Source organism: Suillus subaureus, assembly GCF_016647635.1.
Source record: "Suillus subaureus strain MN1 chromosome Unknown BJ212scaffold_100, whole genome shotgun sequence".
Classification (NCBI taxonomy): Eukaryota; Fungi; Basidiomycota; class Agaricomycetes; order Boletales; family Suillaceae; genus Suillus; species Suillus subaureus.
The window spans coordinates 26,784-54,263 of NW_024538656.1; the positions used below are offsets into that span (position 1 = coordinate 26,784).

Consider the following 27,480-nt stretch of genomic DNA (forward strand, 5'->3'; position numbering starts at 1 on the left):
ACTTCCATACCCTAGCATCTTGCACTTTCACATTGACCGCTCATCAACTGCTCATCAACCGCTCATTGACTGCTCATTGACTGCTCATTGACCGCACTTCCGCATTCCTGCGCTCTACATACCCATGCACTTGTTCCTGCGCTCTGCACACTTTCAGGTCTTTAGTATCATCAGCCGTTCTCAGTAGCAATTCCCTTTAGGGTCGAACGTTCTTGCTTGCAAGTGTAACAGCTAGGCAGAGCATCGACCTACAACAATATTTTTGGTTAGGCACATTAACAAGTGTCTAACCATTGTTGTGTTTGCACAGCAGTACTGGTGAAAGTGACTGAGCACATCTTGAAGCTGGGTGAGATCATCCTCCATAAGGGTGTCTTGTCGGACTATGTAGCAGAAGTTGAGGAATGTGCTGAATGCACGAACTACATCCTGAGGGACATGACCGCTGATGGCAGGCAGATATACCTAGATAGTTGTAATGTTAATTGGCAAATCATAATGAACTTTTGACATGACATACCTTCATCAGAGCCTTGGAATCATCACCGGTCCACTGCTTGAATCCATGCCCTTCTGGAAAGCGCCGCAGACCTGTGAAAGGAGCTACAGCCACTATCCTGTTAGAATACTTTGAGTCCAATGTGTATATAGGAATTTATTAAAAAAAGAACTGTACCTTCGATCAATGTTGTCCATGATTTCTGCTGCATCTGAAGCCCAGTGTGTGAGCAACAAGTATTGTTCTACCCAGTCGACAAGGTGATCTTTGAATGTGCCTTTGATGATTTGATGCAGGATGTCTGGAGAGAGAAGTTTGTGGATATCTGCTTGAGGGAAATCATTCGTGAAAGGCTGAAAAAATTTGAGAAGTTAATGTGAATGAGAACCGAACAACATACCATGACCTCTTGGATGATTCCATACTCATGCCAGAGGTGGGTGTGTGGGAGCTCCTGAACCACGAGGTTGGTGTGATGTCTGCACCGGAGTAAAGGTTCACCATCACCATCGAGATTTTTGCAGTTATTCAAGCATCTTAAGCAGTATGAGGCACAAGTCAATAAATTCATAGTGAAAGAGACATACTTTGGACACCAGTTTTGGACTACTCCAGAAAGAGCCACCTGCTCAGGATAATCAGCAATGTATGGGCCTAACCCATAGATAACACGCCGATAATGGCTATCAGGACAGCGTGCAACATCGGGAACCATCATATTCAACTTCACAAGCTCAAAAATCTTGGCAAGTGAGGAGTGAAACATCTGATGGCGGAAATTGCGAAAGTCTTTATCATGTAAATGTTCCTTTGTGCCTATAGTGTGAGTAGTGAGAAGGATTAATTTAAAAGTGTGTTAAGGGGCTGACTCACTTTTTGGAATGGCCAAAAAGCCCACCAATACCACACCATTGTGATGTGCGCACCAAACTCCATTGAAAATGTTCCCAATCGATAAATAGAGCGGATGGTATTCAGTGTGTCCTGTGGCAACTGAGACCATAGTCTTGTCACTGCCAATGGTCAGGGGCACAAACATTGATCCGTGAGTTTCTGGATCCCATGTGATAATATCCTGTATAGCAACATACTATTAGTTCGAGGAACAGTAGGTTCAAGGTGTGAAGTATAACATACCACTTGCTTCCAAGCCCAATCACCAGAGAGAAAATTCTTGTAACAACATTTATTATCATCTGTATAGTCCCAATATGGGACATATTCAATCTTGGCAGCAAAGTCAGGGTTTGAAAGCATATTGTGAACCAGTAGATGTGGATTGTGGAACCACACATCATACTCAGCAGTCATCCATGGTGGAACATTCTCAGCTGGTCTGGTTCCACTATAGGACATTGAGAAAGTCTGCCAGGAAACATCACCAAGAGGAGTTGAATTGATAGTCTCATATAAATCACAGTGGCTGGTGAATGGAGGACTGTCGTCATGTTTGATAAGTGTGGCTGCCCAGAGGTCAAGAAGGGTGTCAATCTGCCCTGCAGACATTTGGTTACATGTATAGAGGAATTCCGCTGTCTCAAATGCGACCCAATTTTCATATGGGGTCCAGTTGGTGGGTAATGCTTCAGTTCGAGGTGGTGGGAGGGCATTCTGGTCAATGAAGTTGCCATGGACATTGCACTTGCATCCTAGTATGTTAAAAGTTAGATTTAAATAAATGAATTGCACAATTTTGTTACCTGTGAGATGCAGGTGGAATGTCCGGAATAGAGGCCCCAACTGTACACCCTGTTCCAGCATGAATGCTTCATCAGCACCTTCCAAGAGACATGCATTGCCAAAGTCCTGTTGATTGTCAAAGGCAGGATTCTCAGGACTTGGAGAGCGAGACATGGGAGCTGCTTGATGGAAACTTGGACGATTGCACAAAGGCATGGGGTGTGCTGAGCGTACATGCTTCGTTTGGCCTGACTTATTTCTGAAGGTTTTTTTGCATCCAGGAATGCGACAATTCAGTAAGGTCATTTTCACTGGAGATGATGAACAGAATTGTTTGAAGCAATGTCAGGCAAATCAAAGTAATGGCACTGTGTGAACTTATTCATTTTGGGTCAGATTGAGTTGACAGAAAACCAACCAAGGCTCACCCTGAACTACTGAACACGTTAGCTGGTTGTTTTTTTCTAAGTCCTTCATCATTCATTTTAGCATCTCTCTCTTTTCATCCCTGGTATCCTCATGTCTCGTCCACAAACGCATCCTGGAAATGTCAACAAGCACCCAGGAAACATTGTCCAGGAGGCAAACTGAGTCCAGTGCCAGTCTAAAGAAGAAGTTGCTGCCAAAAAGAACCAGAAAGAACTTGAGAAGGCTAATCATGCTGCGGCAGAGGAGAAATCATGTACAATGATTGCTGCAGCTGAAGATGCCATGGCTGTCCAGCAGAAGACTCAAGTGAAGGGCCCTCCAAAGCTCATCAGGCCACACATGGTCATCAGCAAAAAGAGCACAAATCTGGTGAAAGCAGTTGAGCAACCTGCAGTTACAGGCAAGTTCCAATCATTTCAGCACTTGAATTGCTTACCTGTTCTGATGACTTTGACCCCTGCATAACCACTCAAACAACCACAGCTGAAGATAATGAGATCAGTCAGCCAGCAAAAAAGAAACATGCTGCATTGAAGTTGAGTTTTCAAGACAGCGTGAATGCTAATCACAAGGTGTCCAATGGTGGAGTCACAATCAGTACCAGTGACAGTGACACATGTGTTGGGAGCACAACAATGATTGGCGATGGGAAAATTAAAAAGTCATAAGTCACTTTTAGCTACAATGCTGATTCTATCAGAACTCACTCTGTATTACTTTGATTACATCTGTGCATACCATATCAGCACCAATCTCAAGCAGGTGATCAGTTCTGACCTCACAGGGCCCATTCCTGACTGGGCAGAGAAAGTTGTGTCACAAGCTCAGCTGAAAACAAGTGCACCACCAAGTGTGTGAGTCTCTGGCAAGACAGCATGACCCACTGAGTCTGATGTGGACCTTGATGACAAACCTGAGGAATACAGTGAGCCAGCACCAAAAGCGCAGAGGGGAAAGGTCAGTGGCCATTTGAGCTGTGTACATGTACTTACCTAAGTTAGAACATCATGCATCTGAAGGAGAAACCAAAAGTCACCTCAAGAGGCAAGAAGCACTCACTCCCAGTCCCAGATGAAATAGAGTTGTCCACAGAAGGACTCAAGGACCCAGATACTGCAGAAGAAATTGAGATTATGCAGGGTCCAGACACTGCAGAAGAACTCGAGATTCTGGAGGATCCAGAGGCTGATGAAGAACCGGAGAACCTCAAAGACCTGGATGATGGCGAAGACTCAGACTTCAAGATGCTTGAGGATGAGGAGGATGACAGAAGTGATTCCATGATGGTGGTGAATAAGGCTAGCATGGCACAACGCACAAGCTCTCTAAGTCATTGGTCAATCTTGATGGGATGAACTGATACTCAGATAGATGTCAGTTGATGTCTCAGAGCAGAAACCCGCAACAAAGCAGGCCAAAGGCCGTACTACTAGGATCAAGGCAGAGGTCAAGACTGAGCCTGAGCCTGAGGCTGTAGCATCAGAAAATATTCATGCGAAGCTCAAGAGAGGCAAGGCAAAAAATGCGCACCTACCCAGTGGACTCCTTGAAAACAGAATATGGCACATGAAGTTCCTTCCCTGTGTGATGTATTGGGTTGGTAACAGTGACCATGGATGGACTGTACCAGAGACTGAGCTCCAGTCTGTTCTCGAGTCAATATTTTATGAGGTGTATCCACGTAACAAAGGAGGGTGTAGTTTTGACATTGAAGACTTGTCTTTTCAACTGGTTTGCATTCAATTTTTGACTCATAACAGCTACTGATTCACTTCTCCCAGGTAAGCCAAAGGATCCACGAATGGCGAGCTTCATTTGGTTCAACAGCCATCACTGTTTTGATGGCTTTTTTCACTTCGACACCTGATTATGAGACTCAGGAAGCCCGCAAGGAATATGCTGAGTATCAACTCCAGGATTGCTGTTTCATTTATGAAGATCCTGACAACAAAGAGCAACCTGGTGCCTTCTTGTCAGAATATATACTACACATTTTTGCAGCACACCTCACCACAGTTGCCGGGAAAGTAAGGGTGGATTCATTGGTTGAATTTGGCAAGCCTGGATATCAGACTGCACTGGCGCTAACAACTGTGGCAGTAAGTTTTTTTTATCTCATTGTTGGGGAATGTTAACTATATTTCATAGGCTGAGCACGCTCTCGTCTTAGTCAAAGACCAGTTGTTGGTTGATAGCAACCCCACTGACAATGGTGGTAAAACTCACAAGATTGTACAGACGCTTAATGAAGTGACTAATAAGATGAGCCATACCAGGACAGCGTTTTCATCTGGAAATTGGGAGACAGATACTTTGGTGTACATGGACAGTATCAAGACTCTACCCCATGAATGCATCCAAGAGATTCTCGAGCGGTCGGAAAACTATATGAAGAACCCACATTTCAATCATCGCAGTTCAACGGATGATGGTTCCACCACCCCAGTCAACAAACACTCCCGCCTTCATATCTGTAATGTGTATCTATTTCCTCTTTTTTCAACCGCTAACTTTATTCATTTAAACAGGAGCCTTGAGGACGCATCATTTTTTTCAAGTAAGTACCTCTCAGAATCACCCCAATTGGTGTACTAACCTATTGACAGATACTACCACGATATCATCATTCCCCCTCGTTTCCTGCTCTTTCAACCAGCTGCTCCACCACATGCATACTATACCTGAGCACGCTCTATTGTTTGGACACTATAACCACCTTCCTTAAACTTTTGAACCTCCTTATTTTGCCTTATTTAAAGCTCCTGGTCTGATCCGCATGCTCCTTAATGGCATCCTTTTTGTGTCCTTACATGTCTTAAATGTGCCACTCACCTTATTTTAAGGAAAATAGCCTCATTTTAAGGAAAATAACCTACTGATTCTCCTTATTTTGAGTTACCGAAATTTCAAGTTTAAGTTGCAAATAAGTCAAATAAGGCACTTTAAGGATGATTTAAGTCAAATTAAGTCCACCTAGGTTTTCCTGATGGAGTACGTGTAAGAATATGTACACACCAGTAACATCAAACTCGATAGCCTGCACATAGACATCTCACCTCCAAGTAGTGCGTCTAAAACAGCCGGTAGGAACGGCGGACTGGCGGGAGTACGTTCCACGCCAGGGCATTCGCATACCTGAGATGCATCCGAGACACAGGTGTCTCTAGTATAGATTGTAATGTCCTTCATAGGGTATAACTCTGAATAGGACAAAAACTGGACATAAAAATAAAATAAAAAAAACTATTGCAGATCTTGGACTATTTATGCGAGAGAAGCCCGCTGGGATCTTTGAATTAGGAAAAGTTGTCTGGCAATGGCAATTGCTGGTGAGTCGACGTCCTTATCTTCTTTTATTTGAGCTCTTGCTAATAAAAGCCCACAAGCCATTGCTCACCACACAGCCTGCTTGTAGGAATTGAGTCCGCCAAGAAACCAACTGGGACTGTAGATGCAGGAGTTGCTGTATTTCGAGAATACGCAGAGATCTTAGTGGGTAGCCAAAGTCACTGGTAAGTAGGTAGGTACGTTGCAGAGAGCTTAGACAATCACCTACGAGGAGCACCGTTTAGACAAACCGGTATTCAAACCACCAGCATTAATCAGTGGGCGTTTGAATTGGAGTTAGAAAAGTTGGGCACCCATTCCTTCATGTCGTTCTTTAAGGTGCATCCTATGTCTTATCTTCGTGTTCGCTTCACAGCTTACACGCCGTATAGATGAAATGCACAGGTTCTGCGACTAGCGCCAGGCGCATCTTCCTGTATCTGATGGACAACTTCAATGACACGAGAAAGTTCGACAGGAAGCCGCGTTCCCTTGACGAGCGTAGCCCTATACCCCATGTGTCCCATTTCGAACTGACATTGCCAGACCTTCATCATGTTTGCGGGCTGTGCAGCATACCAGTGCAGTGGCTTCGTTGGCGTAGTATACACATTCTCAGACAGTCAGTTATTTCAGGAAGAATCATAGGACTGGCATCTGTAGATGGCACTAGCATCAGCAGCTGACAGTTCATCGCATTAGATATTCGCCGGTGGTGACCCATGTCACATTCGATGATCCAGGATAGTGATCTAAGTTGGTCAAGGCACGTCATAGAAAAGGCTGCGCAAGTCACCTCATGTTCATGATGGAGGGGTGGTCCGACTGGGAGGTTGGTGTCGAGATTCTACAGATACGCTGTTTTATCAGTTGTTGCACTCACATGGGAAATGGTCATTCTCAAATTCTGATCTGACAAGCAAAAGGCATCACTCCCCCGCGCTTCCGAATTAAATAACACGTCGCAGCCGAGATTCGGTGGCCGACGAATATCTGAGATCTGAGCTCCGTAAAACCATCCCTCAGGATCAGACTCTACTTGCGCGCCCTTTTCTAAATTTAACCATATAACCTTGTAGTATGCAGTGAGCAGCCTCACCTTTACATGTCGCCTGGGTCTGAGTTGACAATGGAATCGCAGCGGGCGTCGAATGTCGTCGCATAATGGTTGCAATCTTCATCTTCGTGTTGATCTTCGTACATTATGTTTTATTGCTCGTTCCAAGTTCGATCACTCGTCCAGCTGATCCAACACAACGTGTGACAACGTCGTACACCACATGTCCTGTCATACCATGCTGCGATTTAGTCTGGTATGGACATCCGACGGAGGTGGCTTGAGGCCTTCAGTGTATGTAGACTTCTGTCGGTGGAGGTGCGAATTCTTGACATTTTGCAGCGACACTGAAGTCCCAGCCAGAACACCGTAGCATAATCATGATATTTCGTGCATTGGATACATAAAGTAGTCAAGACACGACTATAAGGTTAACCATCATATCCTATATTGGGTCAGCTACATTCTGGATATTATTATTAGCTAGTATGGTATTATGATGGGGCAAGAAAGTTACAACGGATTATGGCAGAAAATGTCCCATTAGGATCTGCAAGAAATTCGTCCGCATGCAGGTCGTCCTGCGAACATTATACCCCCCTAATAAACGAAAATCACTGGGACGTCTATTACTTCATTGAAGGGAGGGGCGGTGGTGGGTAAAGAAGAGTGGAAATATTAGCTGCTTCTTCATAAGACTTGAGATCTCCACCTCCTAACTGCGAGGGCGTTAGAGAGTCAAAGGTCGGACACAATTGATCCCATGCATCTGTAAAACAGTTCAGCCATAGAACTTCGTGTTCTTTATGTATGACCTACGTGGCATGTGGTTCAGATGTGCGCGGGTACCTGAGGGACTTTCCGCCATTACCACCGCAAGACCGCTAGATGTGAAAGATTAGCAATTTCTTTCGCGAGGACGTTCATCCACATACGCTTCGAGATGCCAGTCAATATGACTTTTTGGTTCAGATTTAGTGCTCTTCTTGATAGTTCAATAAACATGATCACATACCAATGCAAGAACCAAGGGCCAGAATTGTCAGTCACCCATCGTATCACCACTTGCTGCCCAGGGCTGCCAGTGCTTACCACATCGCGGCGAACTGGGTTCACGTAATTGAGGGTGCTGTTGCCCGCGCTCTGTATGACATCAAAGGAATGCTAGTGATCATATCAGTACCAGCCAGACATGCCATCAAAGTCATGGCGAACTTACCCCGTGAAGGTGCATGGGATGCTGGTACGATATATATCAGGCACGTAAGCGTAGAAGGAATCGAAAAAACGTACGGGTCCACCAAAACCGGTTGTTGACAATGTCAACTCTACCACTTTGTTAGCCTCGAGAACGATGACACTCCCATTTGGAAGCAGCTGAGACGGTTCTTGAGCTCCACTGAGAATTTGGAGTAGAACAGGAACGGTGGGGAGTTTGAATGTCGCATTATTAACGTAGAAGATTCCGTTGTTGACGGAAACCTCGAGGTTGAGGTTGATATCTGCCTTCCCATACTCTGGAATGCCAGGGGCACCAGGATTGATCAGAGCATGCAAGTTGGTCTCCGCCAATGGGTTTTTGGATGCAGTATTGATGGTAGCCGGCTCGACCTCGCGCGCGCCATTGTAGCGCAGGATAGCAGAGTTCGTTCCTCCCTCATAGGAAGCATTCGCTGTATTAGGAAGATTGCGTATCCAGTAATTGTCCACCGGTTTGTCGGCCATCAGAACCACAGAGTAGCGCTGACCCGCAAAAATCTGGAGCTGATCTACCACCAGAGGTTCGATCAGCTCGCCATCCGCTTCGATGACGGTTAGGTTATGGCCATCGACGGAGAACTGGAAGTTGGGATCGCACGACATTGAGATCAGGCGCATGCGATAACGTTTTCCCTGCTCAACGGTGATCACAGCAAGAGCAGACATTGGTCCGCCAGCATATCGACCGAGTCCATTGATGAGCGAAGAGCTGGCGGTATTACCTATGACGTAGCGCAAGACGGTGGCTACAGTATGATACCTAGTGATATTACTTTAGATGGATAAATTATTGACATTCGTAAAACTCACCAGTCGGAAAGTGTGATTACGGTACTTGCTGGCAATACATGATGGTCAGAGGGGGTTAATATGCATGAATTGCTTGCTCACCATCGTCGATGTCGTACATGTGTGCTAAAGGGTCATGAGGATCATAGATGACCAGGGGCCCCCTCAAGCCATCACACTGTTCCACAGGTCAGTCCTCCCCTGCATGCGCAAGGTTCAAGTGATACTTACATATTGGACGGAATAATGACTGTGATACCAGTAAGTGCCCGCCTGATTCGGGGCGGAGAAAGTGTGTAAAAAGGAGTGATTCTGCGCAATGGGGCATTGTGTGACGGAGGACGCCCCGTCGGCATAGTTCGTTCCGTTCTGGTAAAGACCATGCCAGTGCTGCGGTAAACAAGGTCAACTGTTGATAATGTCGATAATTTGACGTTGCTTACGACACTGGTACTCAAAAACATCGACTCGTCCCGGAGTTCGTTGACCACTTCAATGGCAAAGTCATCTCCCTATTGTGAGGTCAGCACTAGTGCACGACAAGAAGGTCGACAGGAAACAACCTTCTGGGCTGCAATCAAGGGTCCAGGGAATACCCCGTCGACAAGAGTTGCTCTATTAAAAATCAGGAGTGAGCTTTGAGTGCCGTGGCAATAAACTCACGAGCGTTCGAAGCCATCGGGAGCGATGACCTTATTACCTATGGTCAGTCTGGTTTTGGGGCCGAGCACAGTGGGTTGAGATAATGGGTAGGACTGTGAGCGAGATACTATAGCTGCAGCATTAATTGATGAGATAATAGAAGCGATTAGAACAGGAATAAGCATCGTGATTATTCACGATAGGTAGGAGTGCTCTCGCCGGGAGAATACTGGGATGTAGGATAAGATTATGATGAGAGGACACATCTCTCTTCGCAGCTTTTATCTTGCAGCGGTATATAGCCTCGAGTGTTTCCTGATTCAAATCAGTTGTTACCTCGATTGATGATTACTGACGTCGCAAACAGTTGCTCAAGCCCCGGACATCTGAATCTCGATATTGTACAGCTCCGGGATTTAGCAACAATCAGCCGACGCATTGAAGAATGACGGCGTACCACAACACCATGACTCGGACACAACATAAAATCACTTAGGTGGCCAGAATAGTCCACTGAGCCAGGCGTTCCATGGCCGTGCAAGTACTAAGTTGTCACGGTAATTTGAGATAAACTCGGAAAAGTCATTCCTCGTCAAGCATTCCGTGCGAGAGAATCGGACTAGAATTGGTCTGAAAGGAATGATCATACACTGCCACTGTGTAATGCGGAAAGAAGAGTGCGAGTATAGTACCTTGTCAGAGTGTGCAATGATCAAGGAGAATTCCAGAACAAAGTACTTATGCTGTGCCTACTTTGTGGCTTCATTCCTGCTCAACAACAATGCATCAACAATCAGGAGCTTACCGTGCTACGGATCAGTGTACTTCAATGATTTAGAACCACTAAGTTGCCGCTGAGTATGACATAGATGCACACATCAGCTTGCTGCAGACCTGAGACGCTGACAACAGCCATTTCTCGTGTGGCCATCGCAGAGTTGCCGCGGCACGAACTGACATTGACAAAATAAAAAGTATGGGTCAAATTAGCTCGCAACCAAAAAAACAGGTACATTTTACAACACAGACCTGAGAAAAACAGTGGTCGGGATGATGATTTCGGCGTTGTGGCACAGGACCGGCATAGAGAGTAGGACAACAAGTCAATGTTGTGTCTTCCATCGCAACATCACGCAAGACGGATTGCTCCGATTAGTAACATCCGAGACTGTACTGAGCTATGTCATTTGAAGTAAAAAAGGCATTGTGGTAGCGGTATTCAGAGCGAAGACTCTTCCCCAAGGATTGAAGACCTATATGATGACTCCAAATAGAATTGGCTTGCCTTGAAATGAACTCAAGACAGGAAGTCGTCATCCGACGCATCGCCAATTAATGCTTGTTAGATTAATTAAAGGAGGATAGTTAGTATTGGGACCTGGTTGTCATGAGATGAGCTTGGGTTGTTGAGATCTTGGCGGTGGCTACCAACCAAGTGTGCACTAGGTGTGTCAGCACAGAATTTTAGAAAGGACAGCCTTGATGATGCTTGCGGCGCGACCACAATGATCAAATGTTGTACCAATATTGAATTATGCAAGTTAAGCTGAAGTAACCATAAAGGACTCATCAGCAATGGAGACTGCCCACCGCCGGCAGGCCATGGCAATGATGGTAGAATCGTAAGGGCGTGAACAAACAGCCCGCAATCGAGTGGTTATTGATTTTGGAAGTTGGGCTGCCGTTAAAGTGACCATGACTGAGGACGTGGGCAACGAAGAACTCGGGCTATGTGAGACTTTTACGCTTGCCACATGTCAGCACCTCAGCTTTTGAGATTCAGATGCAGTGATGCCGCCACTGATGTGGCTGTAGAACAGAGAACCGCGTGCTGGCCTTGTCTGAGATCTGAGAAGGGGAACAAATATTCATGCACATATATAACGTCTGGAAAATATTCCCTATGAAGCAGGCGAACCATATTTCAAACCCCGCAAAGTACTTCGACTTGAAGCTTTGAAGAGTCTCCAAGTTGGCAAGTCATGCACGTCGCGTCCTCTCCAAATATTTGTCATGTTACTCCATAAACGTACCAGATCACCAGCCTATTCTGTGTTCAGGTTCTGCATATCTAAACAGCAAAGCATGATATATCTGGTACACGGCTTTCGAGACGATCCTCGAGAGTTTCCCTTGTCCGAATCTTCGATGACATCCAGGCTAGTCAGACTGCTCAATCTACTGTAGTGACCGGACGAAACTGAAGACATCGTTGACAAGCTCCCCGACTGACTCATAGCTTGAGAGGAGAAGCTTGTAGCTATAGGATACCGACCGCATCCGTGCAAGGCACAAGGCACAATTCACGTCTCACCACTTCAAGCAACTTTTCCTCAATCTCACAATTACACAATTACCCATTTTGCATGGTAAACCTGTACGATCGTAGAGTCCCTGATGGTAGACGACAACAGTCTGGCTGTCAATAGGGTTTTGACAGAATGAGTGGGTTTATGGGGCGTGTTACCATAATTTTGTGGCCACCGACGCCCAAAGCCGCCTCACCAAGTTCTCTCTTGCATTCCAGCTCGCTCTTGCTCCTTCCTTCCTTGTCCTCTGCCTGCGCAGTCGTCGCGATTGCAACCTCCGATGGACACGTCCTCGAGGTCGACCCACTACAGACACCACTATGCGCACTCGATGTACTCGTAGGCATCCGAGCCATGTAGAGTTTCTGTTATTCGGCTTCCTGACCGTGTGGTGCTCGTGTTCTGAGATAATGAAGAATTAAACATGTCTGCAGATGGCACTACGGAGACCCCTGAACGCACAATTGAGTTATCACGTTCATCATGAATCGTCACAAAAATATCCTGAAGGTTGAGCAGATCAGGATCACATCTATAACTATTGCATAGAAAAGAAGGAATAGCTTTATTCGCCCAGATCTGCTTATGGGTAAATACGTCTATCACAACACCGCAGATCCCCTGGGCCGCTATTTAATTTCGGGCCCTTCATCGCAGGCGGTTTGTAGATCAAGAACGAGTATCGGGATACAACAATGATATCTAAAGTGCGTACAGTTATTTTGAGTGAGGATTAACCATAAGCCATGAAATCTAAGACAGGAAACATGCAAATAAGAAGAGCGTTTGAAAATGCGGCAAGTACTATTGGAGATAACGAATGAAGTGCGGCTCGTTCGGAAAAAATAATCATGTGCAGAAGACAAAAAAACTGCAAAATAAAGTACAAGGCATTGACCGAGTTACGTTCTGATGCGGCTATAACTGCACAGCGCACAAAATGTCACGGAACAACACCGACAAAAATAGCGACAAGCGTTACGGCGCAAATTAATCCGAGGACGGCGGAGCGAATGACAACTTCCCATTGGGCTCGGATTACCACAGGCGACCGCACACGCGTCATTGGTGCTTGAAAAGCGGGAACACCCGCGGTGAAAGAGGGGATCATGAAGGAGACAAGGGGGGAGCGATTAGAGCTCGGTGTCGGAGATGGCGTGGACGAATTGGGTGATTGAATTGAAGAAGTTTGTGAAACGAGTGATAACGGGGGTGCGTATGTGCGCTTGCATTTATACTGCTGGCGTGCGATGGCAGAACTGAGGAGGTTGTTTGAAGGAGCGGGGTTTTCAGTTTGGATAGATAGCGTTGGAATATGGTCTGCGATAGTGACAGTGATAGGGGGTCGGGAAGCGTTGCTTGGCAGGCGAATGTTATCTGCAAGGATTACGTTTCCCCTGATAGACCTTGGAAGAAGATCAAAATCAAAACCCTCTATCTCGTCTCGTCCTGTGTGGGCGCGCTCTTTTAGATCATCTTCCGCATCGAAATCTATCTCGTGACGAATGAACGCTGCGCTGGGACCGAAGGAACTAGGATCCTCTAGGGTATGCGGCTTGACAGCCGAACTGCTTCTGACATCCCCGCCGGAAGCGCGACATTCAAGGGGTGAGGGAAACGCAACAAGGTTTGTACTTTGTCGAGTATGTGCTATGGAAGGGAAAGTGATAGATGATGATTGCACGGAACGATAATGAGATCGATGCAAGCCTGTAGCTGTGGCTGGACCCTCCGGTGCAGGCACATCATCGAAGAAGGCGGGAGAAATTTCGATCTCCGGCGACTCGAATGAAGAAGGCGAGTCTTCGTCTTCTGAAGATCCGGACTGTTCGGTGGAAGAATACGCGTCCGAGGCTCGCGAGAATGAGCGTCGTTCTGCAGAAAGGGAGTATGGTACGGATTGGAAAGACCTAGACGAGCAGAACTCTGGATCATACTGCCTGTCGTGATGCTTGGATATTCGGATGCTAGGCGCCGGCCGGTGAGGCAGCGGCGCAGATATCGACGTGACCGCAGGGGCAGGGGCAGGCAGCGGCCTTGAAATAGCTGGCCTAGCGAGCTCGAATTTTCGAAGTTGCCTCAGATCGCCAAAAACATACACCATGAGACAAATCTATCAAACGGGGAGTTACTTCACGCGCGATTGCTTGGAGGGAGGGAATCCACTCACTCCGTTAAAACTAGAGAACAATAACATCAGACCAACCCACATACCGGGGAACGCTGATAGCCTCCACCACCGTCCGTGAGGGGCACCAAGCCAGTCACCAGACGTCAGTGCAAGAGGTAAAATTCCAGCAATGCACAAACATAGTATCCCAGCGGCAATGCCGCAGGCTGCTCTGCGCGAGCCAACATTTGTAGAAGCTGCCCGAACAAAGTGTGAGAGGGACTCTTTAAGCATAGCGCGTGTCTCTAATGCCACCTCTACGAATACTGCAGGATCTGGGTGGGCGTTTGGTGGGTTCGAAATGGCTGTCCCGTGGACTCTGGTGAGAAATGCAGAGTGCTGAGGTGAACAATGAAATGGAGCTAGAATATCTGAAGGGACATCAAGTTCGTACTCGGCGCCAGGCGTGAAGAAGGTCTGTTTTGCTTTTGCATAAAAAAGAGCAAGCGACGGGTCTGACGACGGTGGAGTGCGAAAGGCTTGTCGTGTTGTAGTATCAGGAGCAGTTGGGGCACTTATGGCTTTGGTACGCTGGGCCCAGATGTGGTAACGCGTAGTATACTCCTTCAGCCAAAGCAAAAAATAGAGATTTTCTGGTGATTGCTCGACATAGAGAAGATATTCTTCGAAATCCTTGAGGCCGAGAGGTGGAAGGTGCTTGCGTTCGAGTACATCGTCAAGATGAACTTCCAGAAATGGTGTTACCCCACATGACCGTACTTTGCCAACAGACGGGGGTGGGTTGCAAATCCGGTGCTACATGTATAAGTTGTGAGATACGCTTCTACGCAAGTAGGCGTTCAACACACCGGAAATGTTAGGAAGCCCTTGAAGGAGAGCTTTGACGTTGGCGGCCTTTCCTGCTGTTGCATGGATCATAGACGTGAGCGAGAAAGTAGAGGGCAGAAGTGGGCAGTGACTGTCATCGGTGGACTTAAATGCCACACACGTGACAATGATAATCGGAAATTGGACATTAGCCTGACTGATCAGGCCCGTCAGTGACTTCGATCAATTGTTGCTTCAGCTTGGATCGAATTCACTGGACGGTGGATCACGTAAAGTCTTAGCACCGTCTGGGATGCCACCATAACGACACGCAAAGCTTCTCGAGAAACGGCCATACGTGAGAACATGATATTCTTACCAGGTTCTCCTGACAGCCTTGAGGCTAAATGTATGCGAAAGAGCAAGCCGAGAACGTTGTTGATCGTGTCGACGCGAACGTTGACTGTTCTAGAAAGGGTTAATCGACATCAATCAACTGTACTGATCAAAATACCCATCTGGAGTCACTTCTGGAAGTTGGACAATATGCGCGGCTATTTGTTGGTCTTGATCAATATTGATATTGATCACAGACCAACAAATAGCCGCGCAATACCAGGTCAATAACTTCTCTAGTCGATCTATCGCCAATACCACTGAGACTATCAGGACAGGATCATAGTATGTACGTGAAGGTGCAGCGTGGACGGCAATAAGTGTTCGATTTTATCACAAGCCGTGCGGACTGCGGCCCGTGCCGAAACGGCTGACCCCGTGGATCATTATGTAATAATGTAAATCATTGATCCAATATTTTCTCCCGCCGCATGGAATCGTCATATCCATCATTTTCCACATGGACCAACAGGAACCAATCAAGATTCATTCCTAACCAGACCATGGACAACGGTTCCTGCTAATGATCACGTTTGGTACTGCGCTCGCCTGAGCCTTGAGTCAACGAACTTAGTTGGGTTCAAAACTTCAAATAGTATCGTGCCATCAACTCTTCACGGCCCAACTTTCGGGTCACCTATTGAACTACTTGCTCGTTGCACTTGCAGTTACACTAGCTGCGTCTCACCTAAAGCACTGATTTCTATACGAAGGCATATTGAGAGGACGCTTGATTCTTACATCTGCAAGTCGATTTGTTATCCAGGTCCTATTGCGGGCATTCCTGCTGGACTCTGTCATTCTAGGATTGATCGTAGGAAAAGCATAAAAGTATGATTGGTTGCACTGTCGACTGAAACATCAACTCCAGGGAACTTCCATTGCAATATCTGCACATATTGACTTATCCTGCGACGAGGCTCGAAAATTATCGCTTCGTCTCACTATGTGGGTATCTCATCAGATCGGAGTTCCGCAAAGTTTGTCATGTCTGACAAGGCAACCTTTCACTCAGTTTCGTCATTTTTATAGTCTTGCACGATGCTTCCCAGCAGGAAGGTCGCCGTCAAGGCCCGTCTGGATGAGAGTTGCCATTTCTCGTCTTCTGAATTGGTCAAGACTTAAGACTGCGTATGTCTTCCCACGATTTAAAAAGTCTGTTCGCATGCCTGACGCGACAGCGTTAGGTACTTGTTGGAATATTGCAATTAAGCAAACAAGTCGCATTGCGGATTCCATCCATGACCTTTGGCCGCGGGGGCGCAGTTCATTTGTATGTGATTGCTGCTTTTATTTGATCGTACAACTTAGGCATGCTAACGCTTGTTCTCTTGACAAAGGGTTTTAGTATACAGGTGGCAATCTTTTCACTTCCGCTCCCAGTCCTTTGGGATAGAGACAGGTGAAAGACGTGGTTTTTTAATTAAAAAATCATATTTATTGTCCTTTGGAGTCGTGGACCCTATGTTGCCGGACACAGCCCTTTTCGCGGGCGTGGTTCCTATCAAGTATGTCAAGCAAGGTTTCTGCTGATGCAACTCCGAGCCGGAGTTAACACTTCGCAAGTGCCGAAAGCGCTGCATGACTTCAGCGAGGCCCGACACAAGACCCAATATAAATGTCCGCTAAGAGGTGTATGACGCAGTGGGTCGAGGTACGGCTTCGCTGCCAAGATTACCCCCACACCGCATAACGCTGATGCATGGGAGTTACCTGGATGGGCCAGTCACCAGGTATTTGTTAACCCATTATTTGAAGGAGGACAGTTAATGACAAAAAGTTCTGTCTCTGTGATCTTTCTTGGCGTGTACGCTGGCAATTTTATCGGATAAAATAATAGCCCTCAATCTATTTCATTCTGCATGCTTCTTACGTGCTCCAACGAATACCCAGGCTCTGTGTCACACCGTGAGCTGCCAGCACCGGATCCTCTGATAACCATCACATGACAGATGGCAAAGAGTTACTCGCCCCATGCATTTGGAATATATACAGTTGTTGTAAAGTCGCTTTCGGATTTGATTCAGCTGACGATATTCATGAATGACCTCGTCAACGCAAGTCCCACCACAGCCATTAGATGTTGACCCCAGGAGCACTTACGGAGCATTTTTTATTGGGTCTATTCTTGCAGCAGTGTTAGTCAAAATCATTTGCTCACTACACAGATAAAGCTGAGCACTTCCGGTCGTCGTACGATACCTCACGGAACAGGCTCTTTGGTCTAACCAACATTCAAGCTTTTGTCTATTTTCGGACGCACGTTGGCAGATGGACAGCATATTATAGGTTCATCGTACGTCTGCGCTTGTCTTCTCTTCTCTTCAGTTTTGTTGTTGACGTTATATCAGGTCTTGTTGCTTTGGTAGGTATCCCTTTGGGTTACATTAGCAGGCACCTCAAGATAGTTTAGGGCACTTGATGCCGTGCACCTGGGGTTGACCATCCATTGCGTCTATTATTATTTGGTGACCAATTTTGCGAACTTCGCTGTGCTCTCAGAAGTTATATGGAGTTTTAGAGTGAGTTCTTACGACTTAGGGCTTCCGTACAATACTAACGTGTTGATTGGATTCGTGCAGCTTCAGATAGTTGTCAACGTAAGTCGTTTTCTAAGCTCTACGATCCGTCTCAGACATGTACCCGCAGGTTCTCATCATCTATGTGATCCATCTGTGAGTTTGAGGTGCACTGGTGTATGCAACACTCTACTAAACCATTCTTGGTTTGTAGGCTGTATTCCCACCGCATATGGATAGGTATTTCTTCCCTACCAATGTATTTGGGTCTTGACACGACTGATGCGGCAAATCTAGTTGGCAGGGACCGGTCAATAATTTTCCGTATAATACCGGTGCGTTTGCCATAGAAAGTCGTATTCTAGCCATTTCATTTCATTTTGTCGATCAGGGCATAGTCATCATCCTGGGTTCGGGTAAGTTCAGTCTGTCAACGGGAACATTCTCCGCTCGACTTTTGAAAAATCCTTCAGGTGTTGCCATCGGTGAGTGTTCAACGGTACTTACTCTTGCCGTTGGCTCATCATCTTAACTCAATCAGCCCTGTTCTGGGTAATGTGAGTAAACAGAGTTCTCCTTGACACGACGGGGTGCTGATAGTGAATAGATATTACCACAATCCAAGCATGGGATTATTTATGAACCAGTGGATCATATACTTGGCTTTGAGCGCAGCTGTTTTCGTCGATGTACTCATTACAATTTCATTATGGTATCTCCTCGCTAGCTCCCGCACTGGGTTCTCTCAGTAAGTGGTAGTCCGTTCACTCTCTGGATTTGATATGCTACCAGATTATTTTAGGACGGATTGCTTGATCACAAGGCTCATCTGTTACACCATCGATAGTGGTTGCCTGACGAGGTAAGATCCCTCCGGTTCATCCCATACCTTGACTTATCTTTCATCCAGTGTATGTGCATTGACATCTATCATTATGGTGAGATTCCCGTCATTGTAATGTCTATTTAGGCTCTGAGGGCCACCTGCAGTGCGCAATAATGCCACACGACTACATCTTCCTCAGCATTCAATTTATAGTGGCTAAACGTATGAAATATTCCATTCTCCGAGGATCGTGCTGACCAGTGGATCCGTTTCAAGTCTATGTCAACTCGTACATCGCACTTCTCAACGCGGAGTACTACACACAATCTAACACAGACGTCTTTAATTCTTTCGAACTTCGTGAACCCGAGAGGAGCTCCTTCGACACCGGTACTATGCTGAATGATCTGTCGCACGAGAAATACCCATCATTTCAGAGGAACATGCTTACTCGTCCCGAAGTTGAAGTCATACCTCCCACTCGACCCTTAGGGGTTGTCGTGGTTAGTAGTTATGTTACTAGTGGCAGATGAGGAACTAATGATACGCTCCAGTCACGCAGGTCGATTTTAGTAACGGTGGAGAAGGAGTCTTTCATAGATGTATAGAAGAATTATCAGTCCATCTGGACACGAAACAGAACCCCAAAAGATTTTTTGGTTTCCTGGGAGCGCAGATCATCAGCCCATCGAGTCCTGATGGTGTATGCGGTTGCACTTGAGATGGAGGGCGGTTCCTGTGTACATCATTCCAACTACTTACTTTGAACAAAGAATTTCACTGGATCGCACGCACCATCAAGCTGTCCGAAGACAGCGACTGCGAACCTTGCTCCACCGGTCCGGGTGAGATTGAACTTGCACTACCGAGGAAAACCCGATCTGAACAACGAAATGTTCTGAACAGAGGCCTAGCTTTGATGCGGGCTATCGACATTATGATCGCTATCCAAACTTCTGGGCCACGTAAATCGATTCATTATGGTACACACATTGCGTGAAAATGTTTTTCATCTTCTAGTCACTCTACGATAGCCATCGGATGCAAGCACCTAACGTTTCAAATCCGCAGTTCCTCGCCCCTCTGGGCAAGACGACGTCGGTTCGAGCCGGGTACTTCGGAATCGTCGTACACCGTGATGCATACATGCAGGAGGGGGATGTTCATATTCCACTTATCATGGTCATTCTTCTCGATGCCCTTCTTGTTGAGGTAAGCATTCATCGTTACTCTGAAGATATGTTCATAAGGATTGCAAGATGGGTGTCAGGGATAGCATGCGGTCAGGAGTTTTTTTGGTCGAGGAACGGTTCAGGCCTCCAGGACTCCCGCGAGAATATGATCAGGGCGAGCGCAGACCATAAAATCTGGAGCGGGTTGGAATAATGCTACCATTGCAATGGGCATCAATTTGGCGCAAGACATGATCACCAGCCTGGATTGTTTCAAACATTGATGTCAAAATTCGAACGTTCGAACGTCGAGTAGTCTCAGGCTGCGAGCGCTTGAGCGCCGAGCGGCTAACTTGTGTGTTTCTGTTTCCGTGGTCCCGTGCTATATAGTTACCACGGCCCAATGCATCACCATAGTTTGGCCACGTCAACTATAACAACGCAGATTAGAAACAACAAACTCAGAGTTGGAGCGAGGGGGCCAACCTCAAAGCTACCCGCGAGTCTGATGAAGCAGGGTCCCCCTCTTCTGAGCTCATTCTATTACTTGACGATCGTATCCTAGTTTTCCAATTGTGCTCGCTTCTACTCGGTATCTCTGACTCAATTTTACATACTGCCACCGGCTTAAGCTTCATGCACCACAGCAACACGCGTCCAGAACTAGCCTGATGTGGATATTCGATTTCCCTTTGTTCACGAGAACTTCCACCAAATTAATACTATGATAATAGCGCTTGGACATGTCCACTGTCCCCTGTACCACAATTGAGCAAGCAGCTTTCCAAACCGGGTAATCTCCAAAAGGCATAACCCACTGTGGGCGTGGGCTCGAGGCAGTACTTAATATGAAGCGATGTTCAAGGCTGAACTTAACCAATTCACTCGCTTAAGTACATACTGCCTATATTCCCTTAGTTATCTGTCCAGAAGGCTACCTTTCGAGCTATATTTCTTCTCTGATGTCCGACTCTGAGTGCCAGTCTCGCCGTTTGCCCACGTTGGTTACCTATTGTCAGCGTGGTGAGTTGTCTATCAACTGCGTGTGGCTGTATGCTGAAATGATCGTCTCGTGCAGTCCTCTCTACATACACAGATTGTGCGTGCTGAAGATGTCAAACATTATCGTCCAAGACTGACGCAAGTTATTCGTCCAGCTATAAGCGGTTTGGGAGACGATGCTATACGGTATGACGTGATTAAGCCGGTGTTAGAATGTTGCTCTGCAGATACCCTTCTTCGTCTGGAACAATCATCACCCGTTCGTCCCACCTCCTTCCATTATGCTTTGATTCCTGATCCACTTCCTCCAGTATCTTGAGAATGATACCTCTGGTAAGTTCAATTGATTCAACAATCTCTGCACTGCTCTCTGACATTACCAAAGAAATATGGCAACGATTATGTTGGAAAACGTTCCCCCTCTTAGCTGAACAATATTTGCAAGAAGGCTCTGAGGCTCCCGAATCGTGGCGCGAGCAATTTTTCGTAAGCTTGTTCTTCCATTTTTGAATCCTTATTGACAAAAGGTCGGGACAGTTATTACGAGAGGCAGAGGCCGAACGGCTTGAACTGGCAGGCTCTCGGCTCCGCAGTCAACGCCTGGAAGCGGAAGAACGGAAGAAGGAACGTGAGGTTAAGATCACCGATCGCCTACCTCCCCCGAAACGTGCTCGAGGGTGTATGTTTGTGTTTTTTGAATTCCATTCAGTGGTTAATTGCTTTGTATTAAGGGGGAGCATCGAGCCAACCCAAGACACTCTTTCAGAAGACTAAGAATGAGGCCACCAGACTCCGTAGCTCCATGTACACTGCTCGTCTCATTCCTCCTAAACGACAGCGCACACTGCATAGTTCACCTAGTCTAACGCCTGCAGTACCCCGACCTTCCGAGCCAACCAAGAGCATGGTCACCGTCAAGACAGTCACCTACAAGCGACCGTCTACCTTATCCGCACCACCTCAGTCATCTGGCCGACCTCCTATGCCATCGGTCTCAGCCCCCGCGCCTCCTCCGAAATCGGCTGCTTCTCCTCCTGCTCGCTCATTGAAACCTTTACCGACAGTAAAGCCACCATCCACAGGGGAACAACGACCATTTAAGCCCCCAATAAATAAGAAGGACCCCATGGCTTCTCTGTTCATGCCGAAGCATCGCACCTCTTCCCAACGTCCAGGCCAGCCCAGTAATGCACGTGTCATGCCGACCCGATAACCTCTGATTGAGCTATTCACTCCTCTGCATATGTTGTACTCAGTGATTCTATTTAGCACTTACATTGTGTTTGTTAGATCACCTACTTATTATACTTGATTGTACGATTGTCTCAGTAGTGTATGTCTAGTGCAATTACTATCCACTCTATTCCCGTTAACGATAATACTGTTGACATCACCATCTGCTAGATGCACATCCCTTCAATCTTGCTCCCTACGTAGAAATGCTCTCCTCGAGTTCACACTAGGCAACAAAATCTATTTATCTATCTATCTGAGACAGGGAATGTATTGTAGTTCTACTTGGTGTTTACGGAAGAAAAGAAACAAGGTAACTGTCAACCAATATTCCAGGTGTTGTGCAATCCAACTGTATCGTCCGCGCTGTTGACCGGACCGCCAGATGCCATCAGGTTCACCCGAGTGTGGAATCCATTGACCCTAGTGCCCTCACTTTGGCCTTCCCGCGAGTTCACTGCCACCTTGTTCTTGACGTTGTCCGCACGGAGTGACTCTTCATTGACACCACCGGTGACGTACTCCTGTGAATACGGAACAATCAAACGTCAAAATAGACGGGTTGAACTGTCGCACGGATGCGATGAGGTCGGGAAGAGTCTGAAACACGACAAGATCTGCCTCAATGGCCTCGGCTATCTCTTCGGTGTTGCGTCCGTATGCAACGAGCTCTGTCCTTGATGGCTTATCGATACCATAGACATTCGAGTGCCGAAAGTTTCGTCGGCCATCTGGAAAAGTTTATTAGTAGGAGTTACGGATGGGTGGGGCGCAGCTCACGACGATGACCTTTTTGGCGCCCACATATCGATAATCTCTTCTGAGGTGGTGCCGCGAACGATGGAATCTTGAGCATGTGTTACGAGATGTTAGGGTCCAGTTGCTCTAAATCTTACCTTGAACAAGGAGAACATTCTTCCCAGAAAACTCCAAGGCCATGGCGTTCGATTTCCCCTGGCATTCTTCCGTTTGTGAGAAGCCTTGGCATCACCCATTCGCGTGTATGGTAACCCATGCATGTTACCTCATTTCTTGACCTGGCATAATGAATGTCCTGCCAACATAGCGATTCTTGATTACGGCCTCTCGTATACGTAAGGCAAGTTGAGCTTCTGAGCAAGGTTCAAAGCTGCAACGCGAGACATATCAGGAACCTGCAAAACATCTTGGACCAAACAATCGTAAAATAGCGGAAACCACTAACTGGGATGACATTGTAATGCCACGTTCCTTCAAAACTCTCTCAACTTCGACAACAAGCACATCGCCCGTAGCCATTCGACTACGGTAGACGCTGATGCCGTCAAGCACAAAATCAGGGCGAACAAAGTAGACAAATTCAAAATATCTGGTGCAAGGGTCGCATGAGCTGCAACTCGTTTCTTGGAAACCCCTGAGCGAGTGATGATCACTGCTTCGCCTAGTACCACCAATTACCCATCAATAGCTGCAGCCGACGGTGGGAACAATGACTGACCAAGCTCCACATCCTCCCATTCACTAAAGCCTAAAGCATCAGCGACAATGCTCTCACTTGCAAAGAAGCAGTCTCTTCAATGTTGATCCTTCTGGAAGCCATCCCAACTGGTCTTATAACATTTGAATCTCTGAGTGCAATGATCCCGAAGCCAGCAAGCATTGCAACACATGCATATGCTCCTGTGCACTGCCCCATAAGACCTCTCATAGCAGTGAAAATGTCGTCTTCGTTGATACGGAATTTGCCCGTCTTCCGGAGATTGTCGGCGAAAAGGTTGAGTGAAAAGTTCGGAATCAGATGAAGTGTTTATATGTCTATGTGCGATGGCGTCTATATGTTGCAAGAGCGAAGAACTGTTCATGAGCTTCCTATCCTAAGCATCCCCTTCAGTCGACCCCAAAGGAAAAGTCTTAAAGACGGACTTACGTGGGCGAATACAATACTGGCATACGGTGAATTAACGTAGAACGGCTGTGCTTCGGCGTGGTCCGAGCTGCCAGCAGTTGGATAACGAACTACAGTGTGGTATGAAAACCGTTGGCAGGATCACATTACTGGAAAGGCTTACCATGGCCAATACCCATACCTCCAATTAGTCTTGCGATGGCTTTTTCATCTAAGACATCCCGGACCATGCCGTTGGCTTTGCATTGACAGAATCGGCCCTTGGATCCACATGTTACAATGCCACGTGCATCCTGTCCTCTGTACTGGAGAGACCTTCAGAAATCTCTGGTGCTGCATCCACCGATGCATTATGGAGCAGTAACCCTAGATTACCACACCAAATCGGAGACCTGTCAGAGGGTCTAACACCGAGATTCAGCACGATAAAAAACGGACGAACTCGCGGACACGGTGGACGAGGAGAGAGCAGGGAGGCAACGAGCCTGGAAATTGCAGTTTAGAACGACGTTGCGATAGAAGTGCAAAAAAGCGAGAAAGGATCCAAGACTGCTCATGCCGTGCAACGGCCCGGTGCACGTGCAACTTAAGTCCGAGTCGCGACAACACAAGACCTAGGCTCAAGCGCCCATATTTAAATTCTATTCAACTGGCGGTCTAGTCCACAGCTTATCTACAAGGTCTCAGCATTTTCTATCTTCTGCGTAGCCAGCATCCTTGGATTATCTGGATACGTCCAAGAATCCAATTCATGGAGGAAGGATCAACTTCTGCAGTAGTACCACTAGCCTTTATAAGGTCACCGTCCGCCGGGCCAATATATGCCTCAAGGGGATACGTTAAAATTGCAATTACCTGAAAATATGCCTAGCTACTCACATTGTGTATCACTCAAGCACCCATCCGGGGCCATCCCCTAGGGAGACCCTCCGAACTTTCCGGCCAGCCAGCCAGTTAATCTTTGTGCGACAGGTCTCACTATGGCTATCTCCTTCCAGGCTGCGCGCCGAAGGTCTACTACTAAATCCGGGGTGAGTTGCATTCGTCCTGTTTTTCTCATCGTCGGACATGCTCCGAGAACGCAAACAGTCTCTTTCAAGCTCTGTTTTTACTTGATCACACTGGTTTAATAGTACCCCGAATCGTTGAAGCAGTGTTAGACTCCACACAGCTGCTTTGGCTCACTCCCGACGATTGGGGCCATTAGATTAGCCATTCAAACTCCATCGGCGAGTGAGAACTCAGGATCAGCGCGAGAATGATTCACCGCCTTAAATTTAAGGATCGATAGATATTAATTCCAGCTGGGGTCACGTTACTAACAACCTGTGATTATTCATTTTAGATAATCGGAGGGTTCAAGCGGTGTGAGAGTTGGCTGGTATGATGGCGATGCGACTTGATGGTATTCAGTTCCTCGGCATGGATGGGTGACGACTAGAGCTGCGTTTTGGAGACAATCATTCAGTAGATCATGATATGGTGAATTATTTAATGCCGTGAGGCCGTGTGATGACATCCGAGTCGGTACCCTCAAGGTACGTTTGCTTACAAAGGCACAGTACTCAAGTATCAGGTTATCAGGGTTATGCGACAGACAAGGTTGCAACAGGTACGGATACCTTCATGTCGTCAATCCCATGTCCAAGTGTCTCAGCAGAACCACACAGAATAGTTGGACATTCCCGTTATTCCTACTTGACTATACATGCATACTAGAATGGCGAGTATCAAGGTGTGAGTAAGTGGTAGTAAGTGTTACAAAACAAGAGTACAGTATAATGCAGAACCAAGATAAGTTAAACGTCAAAAGGTTCATAGTATCATATTACCACGCTTATTCGTGTCTGTCATACCAGGGAAGTGTATAACTGAAAATATTACGCCATTGTTGCCTCTGTCCAGCCACCAAGCACAGGAAGTTCGGCGACGCCAAAAACAACGTTTGGGACGCCTTCCTCATCACTAGCCCTCCCTGTGGTTACGCCCAGGTTCGGATCTTTGCCGTCAATTATTTGCGACTTGACCGAATCTTCTGGTGAACGCTTAAAGCGCATTGGGGAATCTGGGTGAGGCATGGAGATCAGGACACAGACGGAGACGGAGTCATCCGGGGGGGTATATTCTCGAATAACCGTAGCTGGATGTGAATCAGGAGATAGAGAATGTCGCTTGAAGCGTGCAAGGAATGAGGGTCGCTGTTGTTGTGGAGACTCATGAGGTAATCGGGATTCCGCAGTAGGTTCGACCCTGTGTGTTAGAAGAGCATTGACAGGCTGTTGAGAGAAAGTATCAGTCAAGCCCTTCAAATGACTTTAATAGCTCGGAACAGACCATGATGGCTTGCCACTGGGATTTCTCACGTGGTGCACCCTGTTCAACCCAGGCTTCATAGACGCTGGGTTTCTCTCCGATGTACCGTGAAGTAAGACCGAATACTGATGGTTGTAGGTCAAGAACGACTCCTTGCGCCAAAGCCTCTTCGACACGCTGACGAAACCGACGGCGAACGAGGAAGGAACGGAATATGATAGAGGCAGATATGAGCAGGAGAACGAAAAGGGTGGCGAGGAACGTGAAGCTGGTTGTAGAATTCATCGTTACAAGGAGCCGTATCAGGGAAATATATGAAAATAGGAATATTGAAACAAAGGATCACGGATGAAAGCAAGAAAAACGTTTTTGGATTGCGAGATGAAACGTTCAAGAAGCAGTGCATGGGATGATGAAGCCTGTGTCAGCCTATGATGGTTATGTGGGATCTGGCAACACATACAGATATAGCGTGGTTGATGTAGATGGCGGTTGGTTACCCCCTGCGCTAGAAGTTTGACTGGCCGTAGGCTGATCACTTGGGCTAGTAAGGGTGGGCGTCGACGACAGTGATGGTGAAGAAGACATTGGTATTAGTCGAGCTCGTCGGATGGAACTTCGTCGGCGTCGGCAAGCTTCGTTACCGTTACGGCCGCTTTACAAATTGCCGTGGGAGGACCCTGTGCACTAGAATCTTGGGATCAGATTTTGCTGACATAATGAGTAGCTGATGGAACTGCCTCCCTTGCGAATAAAATAGCTATTGAGCCATGTAGATCTAGCGCTCATTACTTTTCCTCATTCCCTCCATCCGCCATGTCGAACACGACAAACTCGACTCTCCCTCCTTCATTGAATCTTCCTCCTCATCTGTCTGCACAAAAGTATTTCTTCGTCTGCACACTCACCGTCTTAGCCTGGGATGCCCTCGTTCTCACTCCCAGGTCCTACAGACTGGGACGTCTGCCAAAATGGCCAGCTCTGAAGTTTATGTATTACTTCATGCAATTTTGGGTCCTAGCAGATTTTGTTGTAACAGGTGCATTTCCCTCTCTAAGCCCGTCTTATCGCGAAACCTCGGGCGTTAACCTGAAACGCGATTGCAGGCGTAATGTTCTTTAGTACGACAGTCATACAAGACACAGACTGCGTCGCTTTCTGGCCTTACGAGCCAATTTGTACGGCAGTTCTCCTTGCTGTTGCA

General features: G+C 46.8%; 2 protein-coding genes across 2 annotated transcripts; one reads left to right on the plus strand and one right to left on the minus strand.

Moving 5' to 3' along the window:
• Positions 1 to 542: 542 nt before the first annotated feature.
• Positions 543 to 2,353, minus strand: BJ212DRAFT_1305142 (uncharacterized protein; the record flags this gene model as incomplete). Its single annotated transcript, XM_041333722.1, has 7 exons — positions 543 to 591; positions 677 to 852; positions 900 to 1,035; positions 1,087 to 1,315; positions 1,373 to 1,589; positions 1,637 to 2,148; positions 2,200 to 2,353. 7 exons carry the CDS (start codon positions 2,351 to 2,353, stop codon positions 543 to 545), a joined length of 1,473 nt encoding a protein of 490 aa, XP_041186012.1.
• A 1,767-nt stretch (positions 2,354 to 4,120) lies between these two features.
• Positions 4,121 to 4,653, plus strand: BJ212DRAFT_1213683 (uncharacterized protein; the record flags this gene model as incomplete). The annotated part of the gene is made up of 2 exons (XM_041329273.1): positions 4,121 to 4,326; positions 4,395 to 4,653. Coding segments are annotated over 2 exons (465 nt in total), but the record flags the coding sequence as incomplete, so codon positions are not given.
• Positions 4,654 to 27,480: the final 22,827 nt, after the last annotated feature.